This window comes from Prunus mume, linkage group LG8 (assembly GCF_029339155.1).
Source record: "Prunus mume cultivar Tortuosa linkage group LG8, ASM2933915v1, whole genome shotgun sequence".
Taxonomy (NCBI): Eukaryota; Viridiplantae; Streptophyta; class Magnoliopsida; order Rosales; family Rosaceae; genus Prunus; species Prunus mume.
In genome coordinates, this window is record NC_142705.1 from 8,576,641 (window position 1) to 8,588,392 (window position 11,752).

Sequence of the window (11,752 nt, forward strand, 5' to 3'; positions counted from 1 at the left end):
GGCACATTGTCGCCTATGATTATCGTAACCAAAAATTTAGTAACACCAATAGAAATATAAAATAAGTGTTATAGTTAGCAATCCCCACTAAGATGGCCAGCTGTCAACCGGTAATGCAAGTGGGTCTCGCAATGCTTTAACAGATAACGACTGCCCACCCATGGAACTCCAATAGAATTCTGAACCATGGAAATGAAACAGCTTAAACAAGGCAAAGACCTGTCTGAATTTGACTAGTAGAAGAACAATGTCGTTTCGCTTTTTTATTTTTTTATAAATATCAAGTTGTCGTTTGGCTTACCCCGAGGGGCTTCCCGCTAAATTTCTATGAACGGATTGGGATTAAGGAAAGGATGCAGTCAATGATTGGGCCGCAAGGCCCACAACGCGTTGAATTGCCTAAAAAGTGACAGCATGGTTTCCAATGTCGCAAAAGGCCTTCTTGTGGGTCCAGCGGTTATTATATCAAAATCCCCATTTTACCCTAACCTGAAACAGAGATTTTTAAATTTTTTTGAGTAAAATTTTGTATCTAAACCGAATGTAGATTTGGTTTTTGGCGTTGTGTTGGATGACATGGCCGGCAGGGAAGGTAAGCGCGCTTTTATTTGTATCTCTTCGTCTTCTGAAGAAGAAGAAGAAGAAGACGACGACAACGACCAAGTAGAAGACAGCGGCACTGAAGAAGAAGAAGATGATGGCGACGAAGGTGACAACGACGATTATAATGATGAGCAGGAGGACGACGATGCTGATGAGCAAATTGAGGAGGGCGATGACGAGGCTCTCTGCAACAAAGTGATCCGCTCTCTCAAAGGTTCTTCTTTTTTTCCTTTTTCGTTGACAAATTTTTTGGATTTTTCTATTTCCACTCGCATTTCTCTGTCTCCAATGTCGATGCTTCTTTCAATTGCCGATAATTCGAAATGGTGCTTTAGATTTCGTAAGTGGAGTATTAGAGTTGAGTTTTCTTTGATTAGGTCTTGATTAAGGACTTTAAACCCTGATTAACGTAAAGCAAACAGCGAGGTTTTATGTTGTCGTTGTTTATTGTGTTTGGCAGAAGGGAGTGATTTGGATTCTTTAAATCTCAAAGAGTGCAAAGCATATTTGCGGAGGAACGGCCTCAGAATATTTGGAACCAAATCTGTTTGTATACAAAGAATCGAAGAGCACCAGAGGTGAGTTGTTCTCTGAATTTTGAGTCCTTGTTTATTTTTCTCTGTTGTTTGTAGACACTGACTTAATTTATATATATATTTATTTTGATTGAATGATTTGCTTACTCTCATATTAGATTGAAAGATGGAAATGGTGAAGCACTTTACGCTAAATCATCCTTTGTAGTTAATTGTACAGGTTAATGTCTTTCTTTACTTCGTATGCATGTGTTCACTCACCAGTGTTGTATCAATTTGTGCTTAAAGTTTACAGTTCATTGCAGGTGATGTCTGCAAGGGAGATGTCGTGCTCTTCACCCAGAAAGTTTATGAGAAGTATCCAGACATATCCCATTTCTTTTTATTTTATAGTTTTATTATGTGATGTTCTGTGTGGCACCCTCAATTCTTTCGTTGTTGTGAGAGTGTTTGATTTCAAACAGATTTGATAAAGTGACAAGGCACGGAAGGATTCTAGGGAAGAGAACTGTTGCTGGCAGGGTTGTCAAAGAAAGCTATGGTGCAGCCAAACAACAACATACTTTTACGGTAAGCCTGAGGGTTTATGTGTTCTTCTGGCAGTAAGTTTAACTTGCTGTGGGCTATATATGTTGGCATTGCCAATATTTTAGGTTCATATATAAAAGTTAAAGGGAATCACGATAGAGAGATGATAATTTACATTTACATAACCTGTTGTTAGTAGCTATTTAGTGATTCTTCTAACTGATCCATGTTCCCGATGTGCAAGGTTGAAGTGCTGTGGAGCAGGGGAATAAAGAAGCTGTGCCCTCTATTTCCTTTGCTTGTGAAGGGTCGTAATCTCTATAGATTGAGAACCTTTAGACAGGTAGCTGTGCGTGTGATGTTTTTTTGTTTTTTTAAAAGAAAAAAATTAACTGGTACGCACTATTAAGATATTGGTTTGTTTGCATGTTTTCTTTTCCACCATTTAGCGTTGGAGTAATGAAGCTGAAAGATCAAAAGTGCTTGCTGAGAAGCACAGACGAGGTGAAGCAGCAAGACTTGTCAGAGCAATGAAAAAATCAAAGAAATCAGCTGCAAATGGAGGTATTTGGAGGGAACGAAGCCATTTACTTGCATGTTACTTCTTTTACAATATCATTCTTACTTTTGCTCCAGATGCAAGAGAGATTGTTTGTGTATTTCGTTCTTTTAGATGAAGAGTTTACCATCTTGATTATCTATTATATGATCAGGTGTGAAACGTCAGAAACAATCACATTTTACCAGACCAAATCAAATTAGGAAAAACAATGAATCAGAAAAGGGAAAGCATTTGGATAGACTCCAAAAAAGGACATCCCGTGGATCTGCAAACCATAACAGTTTCTGTCAACATCGAGCAGCCCTACCATCAAAACAGCTGACTTCGCAACGAAGTGCAATGAGTAAATCCTCTCAATGTTTTAGTAGGCATCAGAATCCAGCTTGCTTTAATATTGATAGAGTTCCAGCTCTTCATTCACAGCCTGTCCCTCAAATACCTCTCCAATCTCAACTAGAATTTCAACACAGGAGTGTACCTTTCCAGTCTTTTAGTCATGGCATGAACTCGAATTCAACCATGTTGAGATATCCTGTAACAACTAATGTTGATACACTTATTGCACCTGCCTCACAATTTCAGAGGTTCAGTAACAGCAATTATAGCCACAATGGTTATGTAGTTCCTGGCTGCAATCTTGAAAATTGGGATCATTTACCAGGTGTGAATTTTGGCAGGCGATTTCATCCCTATATTTCAGGAGCTGACACAAATGGACAGATGAGGTTATAGAGATTGCTCTGTTCCGTAGTATAGTATGTTATTACTGGACCTCTGTATGCTGACTTATTTCTTCTCATTGGGATACTACAGGATGGGACAGAGATGACGTGTGCACCTATTCCATTCCCAATTTATGGAATAAGTTTCAACTCGCAGCATTTCATTCGGTATCGCTTTTTCCTTTTGATGATGATCTGTTGATCATACCCACACTGCTAGTTTGAAGTTTGAAAATACAACTACATCCTTTTGTGGACATAATCATTAGGGATTCCCTATGTATATATGTGAAGAATGTTTGTCAAAATTCAATCCATAATTGTTTTTATATAAATAACTGGTACAGTTATTTCATTGATATATATATATATATATATGTACCTATCTATCTGTGCTCAGTTTTTTAAATTAACCAGAAGTTCTGGCTTTGCCATCATGCTCAAGCTGCAAAGCCTTTCCTTGTTTTCCTTGCCTTCCTCTCAGTTTCAAATCATATATTGTCCGTAATTTCCTCTGGTATTCCATATTACTTTAAGCGAGTTATTCCTCCTGTTTCAGTTCATGTTGTGGGTTCTTAAACTCAACATTCTAAAGTTTGCTGAGTGAAAACCACGGCACGTGCCAATGGGTTCCTACCATAGTGGTGGTGGCTTCCCCCTCCCCCACATGGCACCCCAGTTTGAACCTGTTCAAATTCTAATGCTAAACCGAAAACCAAAAAAACCACGGCATATGATATCATATGTGCGACTGTTGTGTGGTCATAAGGAGGCAATTTCAAGGATAAAGTTAACACCTAGGTCACAATCACATTGTATTTATAAGTTGATTTAGTTTTATGCTCTTCTTGTTTTTCAAAATTTGGAAAAAACTGCTCGATGAATTTGAATGAAAATGGTTTCTTAATCATAGTTGTGTGTGAATTACTATTGCTAGATTGAAATTGTTGTTCTTTTTCATTGTGGTTGCTAGAGATGGCATCAATAAAGCATGAGACCAGCTTGAGTGGTTGTGTTGCGGACTTGCTTTGGTGCCTTTTCTGACGGAGGTGGTGATGGTATTAATTGTTGAGAATTGTAGCTTTGGTATAATTTAGCCTCACATTGCAGGTAGCTCCAATATAAATGCTTCCGAAGCTAATAGCTATTGGTCAGTTAGGGTTTAGGTCTCTTATCCCCCTTGCCAAGGGCAGTTGTAGTTGGCTTTGGTAAAGTCCTTCCTTGAAAAAAATAGTAAGGAGTTCGTACTTGGATATAAATGTAGTAGTTGTGCTAGTAACAGTCGCCTACACTTTAATGTGACTATCAACCGTTGATGAATGTGAACGTCATTTATCTACGGCTAAGTAGTTTGCTTTCGTCTTGATAGAATATGATGACAAAAGAAAAAATTGGAATTGGGGAGAGGGGAGAAATAGAAGGAAAGGTCACTTCTGATAAGGTGTCGTGGAGTCTGGAGTATCAAGAGAGTGAAGGCAGGTTGCTGTAACGAACTTTTAAGATGGGACTTACACAGTTGTATGCGTCTTGCTCTCATTTCATTTCTGTCATTTCCCTAGACGTCCCTTGTCCCCACTCCCTACAGCTACTAGTTGGGCAGGGAGGGAACCTTGGTTGCATCATCCAAGTAACTTTAATCGCTTGCGGGTCCGTTGAATGACGGCTCTTTTAAAAACACTATAGTACATTACATTACTCACAAAGAATGCTAAATTCAGTCGCTACTGTATGGTGGATTGTGAGTTTGCATGCATCAACGGTAAGAAATCATCTCTGCATGTTTTGTATGATTATGCAAGATTGTGAGTTACGCTATCATCAAATCTTATTCTTTAAGTCTGTGATGAGACACTTCAGCAAAAAGTTAGTCATAGTACAATGCTCCCTTTTTTTTTCTTTTGCAATATTCCAAAACTTTGTGTGTCCTGAATCGAAACACGAAGTCCTATTATTATCCATGCAAACCCTGTTCGCAACCTTGTAGGCCTCCTCCTACTCTTTTCTATTCCAGGCCTTTTCAACTAGATAATTTTTTGATCCCTCAATCCAAAACAGAGGAAACTAGATCCTTCATCTTCGCCACACATAATGGAAAATGTTGCATCGAGCCGACATCAGATTCACAATCAATTAAAAACATCATTTAATTAAATTATTAGAGTCACACAAACCTCATCTTTTTAAAATCACATTAACTCAAAATAACTATTACACACACACACAAAAATCACATTATTTACACAATAAAAACTAATTATATTCCCGTTGTATTGGTGAGCTCCACATTTATTAGAAGTGTGGTACACATTGTGTTATAAACATATAGAAAGTATAGCATTACCCTTCTTATTTTGGGTTTTGATTTGGCAAGGGGGGAAGTACAGAAAAGTGGCACTAGTGTAAATTATAAATGCAGCAGAGAAATGGTGGCCCCACCATACCCATCTTTTAATCTGGGCCCTCAGTTCCACACCACTTGGGAGATAGATTGGAACCTCTGCCAGCGGGAGCTGGCTCCTCCCCGAGTTGTCCCTAGCTCAAGGGCAAGTGGCCCTCGCAAACTGGCTTCATGGTGTCTTCAACTCTTTCTAAAGTAAGTAAAGCAAAGAGGAAATATAAAGAATTTTAAGCATACATATAATATAAATGATGATCACCATGATTATGTGGAGCCAATTGCTTATTATTGATATTATTAATTGGCTTCTAACAGAATCTGGGTGGGTGAGAGGGACGGAGGTCGATCTCTTGGGTCCAAGCACTCCGGTCTTGGACGTGCAACTGCCAGTAGGTTTGAGCCACCGCATCCGGGTCCATTGACCCGTCCTCGAACGACATCGTCCTCAGCGAAGCGGTCGACGACGACGATTGACCCCCTCTAGGTTGGCCAATCACCCCGCCGATGATAACATGCGCTATGTGTACACCCAGCGGTTGAAACTCCATGGACAGGCACTGTGACAGTGCTCTCAACGCAAATTTTCCACAGCCTGATAACCTCGCATGTCACGTGTTGTTACCATCAGGCATAAATTTCTTCGGCCACGGTAAGAAATTAAACTTTGAAAATCAATGTTGAAGTAGTTGTACTTACAGAGCTCAGAGTAGCCAGCAATGCAATTGAGTGAAGCTGAACACCCTGTAAACAAAATCGTCCCTTTTCCTCTTTCCACCATTCCCGGAAGAACCTTCAATTAATGAATCCCATATGTTTAACATAGATGTTAATTTTATTACCGGACAATTTTGTCAGACTGTGAATATGAACCGTTAAATTAAGTTAGTTCTCACTTTTATGGACTAATATAAATTTTCAGATCAGTTTATATTGCTCGCCTGTGAATCTGAACTATTGATTACGTCACTATGTTCGTACCTGTTGAGCACAGTGAAAGGCTCCGACAGAAGACACGGCAAGGGACTTCTCGAAAGAGTCGAGGCGGATGTCGGTGAAGTGGGTGGGGTGCCAATTGGGGGGCTGCTGGCAGACATTGTAGACCAGCACCTCCACAAAACCCAAAGACAAAACCCCTTCAAATGCCTCCCTCACACTTCTAGACTCGGAGCAGTCGATCCGTATGGCGAAAACTTGGGCTTTTTCTTCCCTCGCGATCTCGTCCGCGAATTTTGAGAGTCTCCCAAGATCGCGGGCTAGAATAGCGACGGTATAGCCTTCGTGGGCGAATTTTCGGGCGATGGAGCGGCCCAGCTTCGGCCCAACGCCCACGATGGCGGCTATACCCCGCTGAGGAGCTGAGTTTGCTATGCTTCTCATCATCACTATAGCTTTAGGGTAGGAGAAGGAAGTGGAAATATGGTTGTGGGATATGTAAGAGTAGCGTGGCTTGGAAAGGGCTAGGATCTGCTACGTGACGCCTCAGTCCTTGCCTCTTTTCTGAGGCATAGTATTGTTGGCCCCGTCTTTTATAGCCCAAGTCTCTCTAATTATGGTTCTGTGCCTATAAAGCTTAATTAGTACGTTCAAAGTACGATTATACAAGATTAACGAAAAAAATTATATGCAAGAAAAAAGTTTATGAGATTTTAGGGCATGATTAATTGTAAGAACTTGTGTTATTGTTTGGCATGTAGGTTTATGGTGTTTTACGAGACTGAGCCTGCTGGCTGTACAAAAAGCTTGCAGCAATTTTACATCTGTCTGTCCCTTGTTAATCTCTGCATTCGTGTTCATAATATGTCCACTCATTTTGGGCTGGTACGGGTTTCTGTTTGAAGAAAAACTTTGTACTTTATCCTGAAACAATTTGAGTTTGGTTTGATCCTAAGTTGATCTTTCTCATAAAAAGTTTTAACTTTTTACTTATGCAATTGAAGTTAATGTGGAATGTATATGTTCAGTTACCAATTAAATTCAAACTATTTATTAGACAATTAAGACCGTTTAAACTCAAGTGAGTTGGGTTTAATCCTCGAAATTAGTGCAGACTCAAAATTGGACCTATATTTAAAGACCCCTTAAAAAAAATTGAGTTCAAACCATGAAGTTCAATTGGGAAAAACACATTCGAGTCGAAGTTTGAGTTAAGCAAACTCAAGCTTGACAAATTTGATTCTAGAAGAGCTTGAATACCTAGATACTTATTTGCATGCACCTCATCTAATTGCACCTTTAATTCTTTACTAATTATGCAACTAGAGAGGAAAAGAAAGAAGAAGGAAAAAAAAAAAAAACTTGGCTTTCAGATAAGGACTCCAGCTACTCTCTTTTTTTTCCTTTCGGAGGGGAGAAAGGAGGAGGAAGATGCATCAAGATTCCACGTACTCAAACCCAAAAAAAGAGAAGAAAAAAAGAAAAGAAAAACGAAAAAAACCGAAGAAGATACACTCTTAAATTCAATCATTAACATGGGGACCGTGCGAGGGGAGACCCTACTTAGCTTTTAGAATCTGTAAGCCTCAGTGCCTGTGAATGATGGATCGATGCCCCACTTTCCCAGTTGTCCAATCTTTCGTCCATGGATTCTCCTTCGCTGATTTGATTCAGTTTTTGATGATCTTCCTTTTCGGCCTTTTACAATATGAATTCATCAACTCCTCCAACCCCAAAATATATGGATATATATGTTTGCTTGATATATAATAATTTCATATATATATATATATATATATATATATGTGTGTATGTGTGCGCGCACCATCATGCATGGGAAGAGTCATTTTCATAATAATCCTTGCATACAAAATATCAGAGTGTTGTCATTTTCCTCATATTCTATCAAAGCATCAATATTCTCTTAGCAGCATGCTAAGAAAATCCTCCAAGTGATATGTATGGAGGGGAGTGTACAGAGATGAAGACAAGCAGAGTTTTGATGTAGCTCCAATCCAATTAAGAATTCAAGTTGTATGGCCCCTTCCTTTGTCTGTCAAACACTTGGGGTTGTGGGTAAAGAAAAGGGATTGGAATCTGGAGGCAAAGAAAAGGGAGCTGTTATCTTAAATGACTTCACGTGTTTTTTGTCACAGATGGTGGTGGTGGAAATCGTGAGGATTTGTTTGAAGAGATATTGCAAAGTTGAAATTAAAAACCACCATGGAAATTCATGAGTAGCTATCAGTTTCAGGTTTTGAATGACTCGGATATGTTTTTTTTATTCTGATTTTTGTTTTGTTTTAAATGCAAATTGAAGGAACCCGTTGACGGTGTAAAAATTGAGTTATTAGCATTTGACACTAATATAACCCGTTTATTTCCACGAAAAACATATAAGCGGTTTATTTGTACTCACATTGATTTTAATGGTGTTTGTTAGAGTTTTATCATAGATTTTAAAAGAGTTTATTAGAGTTCTAAAATGTTTTTTTTTTCTTTTTTTTACTTTTTCTTTTGGGGCTGTTTATCATTTTTCTTCCTTGATTTCTTCATTCCATAGTACTGCATCTACTTCTTCCATCTCCATTAATAACAAAAAAAATCTGAAGTGCACATCTAAAATTGTAAATAAGTATATAGATTAAAATAAAATACCATTAATGAAAAGACAAAACTGAAAAAGCATAAAGGCACATAAAACACAAGCAAAGCTCATAAGTAACACATATAAACATTACCCAAATAATTAATTCTAAACCAAAGTAATCTTGCCATACTTCTTCAGTAGCTATGAATTTCTTTGAGATGGAGTCCCACCCAAATCCAGAATTATGACTCATAAGCTGAGTAAAACTGTGATATCTTGTCTTCAATTATTTTAGACGGCTTTGATATTGATGATAAGTGTTTTGGCATCCAAGTTTTGCATGCAATCTTTAATTAGTTCACAAGAAAAAAAATTATATATGAAGATAATTTTTTCCTTTTTGTTTTGGCATGGACTAGATATACATAGATATTGTACCCAAAAAAAAAAAGGATGAACATAGATCGATGAAGAGGGCTATCATCTATATGATATGATGCATAGAAACCAAAAAAAAAAAAACAGCAATTAAAAACAAAAAATTAATAATAACAACAACAAAAATAAATAAATAAATAACAGCAAACCTTGACAAGCACACACGTTATATGATGTGCATCGAATACAAGATGTGCAATTGCTTAGATATATCACGGAAAAGTAGAAACAACAATTGCTTGGATATATGACGGCAACAATAACTATTCAACTATTCATACATGATGTGCATTGAATACAAGCAACAGCAATTGCTTGGACATATGATGATGTATAGCAACAACAATTATTCAAGCACTGGAAAGCGTACAAAGCGTAGAAAAAGAGAAGAGATTTTTTACCTCAACTTGACAAGCACACACGTTCAATGATTGGAAAGCGTAGAGCACGTTCAAAGTTTCTAGGGTTCACATAAGATTTGTCAAAGCCTTTTTTATTTATAATTACCACTTTATTTTCTAACGAAATCAGGCAACTTATTAATTCCTTCAAAATAAATTACTTTTTGAATACACCTAAATTTTGTTTGACTTTTAAAAAGTCATAATTGAATACACCTAGATTTCAATGTATTTTTTAATATCAATTGAAATCTGAATTGAATACACCCAAACTTTTACAAACTCTTTTAAAATCTGAATTGAATACACCCAAACTTTTAAACTCTTTTAAAATCTTAGTTGAATACACCCTCCTAATTTTTAGTCAATTCCCCCTTATCGTCTAAATCTCAACATTTCATTTCAGACCCATCTCTCCCACCTTTCTTAATTACAATAAATGGGGGAAATTGGCAGTAAAAATTAGTTCGCATACTTAATTTAAAAAAGAAGAAGAAGAAGTTGAGGGTGCAAATTGAAAGTAGCATACAAGTTCACGGAGTGAATCGACAGTTAACCCTTTATGGGGCAAAATTGCGACTAACTAATATCTATTTGGTGTGTTTTTCTTGTTAATTTTATTAAAGAAGAGATGGAAGAGAGAAAACATATGAGATAGGTGAGGACCTAAGGCACTGAACTGTAGTTTTTTATTTTCTATTTTAATTAAATAATATTACCCAATTCTTCAAATAAAAAAAAACGAATATATAGATTTTCTATTCAATTTTTTTTTTGGTTATTACATTTGAAGAAAGAAATTCCACTGAAGTTCGATTCTGGTTGCCATAGGAGGAAGGGGGAATCCTCCACCACCACCGTAGTGGGAACCCATCTGCAGCTTTTCTATTCCAAGGGACCAAGAGAAGAGACAAAAACCAAAAGAATAGTACTTTTTATTTCATCTGTCAAAAAGAAAGAGTATTTGTGTCATTTTCATTCTCTTTATGAAAGGCTTGGTCGAAAAGCAAGCCTTGCATTAGATTAGGCAAAATCAATGCCATTCTTTAAGGGAGTTTTACTAAAACACCTAAAATGAAGGTTGAAATTATAAAAAAATCCAACACCCAAAACACTTTATAAACACACCCAAAACTCATCATTATACACACTTAAAACTCATTTATAAACACACCCAAAAAGTTGACTTTGGGGTTGATTTTTGGTGTGTTTCTATATTTAAATAGTGTTTGGGTTTTTTTTATAAATACATGTCTAGGATTTGGTTTATTTATAAATTTGTAATTCTTTAACCACTTGGGCCTACATGATCCATCAAGACCCCATGAAATCCTTTCCCATTTATTGTATGGCACGCGCTACCTTCTCCTTCTTAAATTATCTTCCTCTTCTTTATGAACTTCTCTCTTTGTCCTTTTTTCTTCGTCAACTGATCCAAGGAAGGACCACCTGCAAATTTCTGAATATATGATGACAAAAGCATTGATTTTGAAGTGGATGATTAAAAGCCAGTCATGGAAAACTATATGGCTAGGATTTAAATGGCAGCATTGGTACAATCTACTAGGGTCTGCCATAATATTTTCGAACAATGCAATCACTTGAAAGTCTTGCCAATGTTCTTATCACATTTAATTCATAGATGGAATGGGGCTTGATGTAAACCATTCATATGTTCCTCTTGCTAATCTGGTTACAATTTTAAATCGGAATTTTCAACTGGTTAATTTAATACTAGTGATTTCCTTGTTTTTCTTCAAATAAGGCGAACACTGTCCCGATGAACCAAATGCCAGCCCTAAAGATCACTTAGTGGTTAGAATTTGGAATTCAACTCAAGAAAGTCACAATTGTGACATTGTAGTATAAATGTTGGTAGGAAAACAAAAAAGCGAAAAATGAGTTTGTGAATTTACCTAAACTAAGTAGCAATTTGAAAGTGGGCTCAAATAATTGGGCCAATTACAAATTCTTCCTAATTGAATTGTTGGGTCCATGGACCGTACTTACAATAAAGTTAGAAAGTGAGCCCAACTCTAAA

At 37.1% G+C, this 11,752-nt stretch overlaps 2 protein-coding genes across 3 annotated transcripts; one reads left to right on the forward strand and one right to left on the reverse strand.

The window, feature by feature from the left end:
• The first annotated feature begins 517 nt into the window (after positions 1-517).
• LOC103339939 (SAP domain-containing protein) lies at positions 518-3,286 on the forward strand. 2 transcript variants are annotated; one of them, XM_016796145.2, is made up of 9 exons: positions 518-817; positions 1,067-1,181; positions 1,298-1,359; positions 1,445-1,496; positions 1,604-1,709; positions 1,912-2,010; positions 2,117-2,231; positions 2,381-2,954; positions 3,043-3,286. In XM_016796145.2, the coding sequence occupies exons 1-9, from the start codon at positions 577-579 to the stop codon at positions 3,056-3,058; spliced, it is 1,380 nt and encodes a 459-aa protein (XP_016651631.2). In that variant the 5' UTR covers positions 518-576; the 3' UTR covers positions 3,059-3,286. The 2 variants fall into 2 exon arrangements, with proteins under 2 accessions (XP_016651631.2, XP_008241521.2); XM_008243299.3 differs by having other exon boundaries at positions 521-817; positions 1,064-1,181.
• A 1,930-nt stretch (positions 3,287-5,216) lies between these two features.
• Positions 5,217-6,848, reverse strand: LOC103339938 (NAD(P)-binding Rossmann-fold superfamily protein). Its single transcript, XM_008243298.3, has 3 exons — positions 6,328-6,848; positions 6,046-6,139; positions 5,217-5,941 (listed from the first exon to the last, which is right to left on the reverse strand). The coding sequence occupies exons 1-3, from the start codon at positions 6,727-6,729 to the stop codon at positions 5,658-5,660; spliced, it is 780 nt and encodes a 259-aa protein (XP_008241520.1). The 5' UTR covers positions 6,730-6,848; the 3' UTR covers positions 5,217-5,657.
• Positions 6,849-11,752: the final 4,904 nt, after the last annotated feature.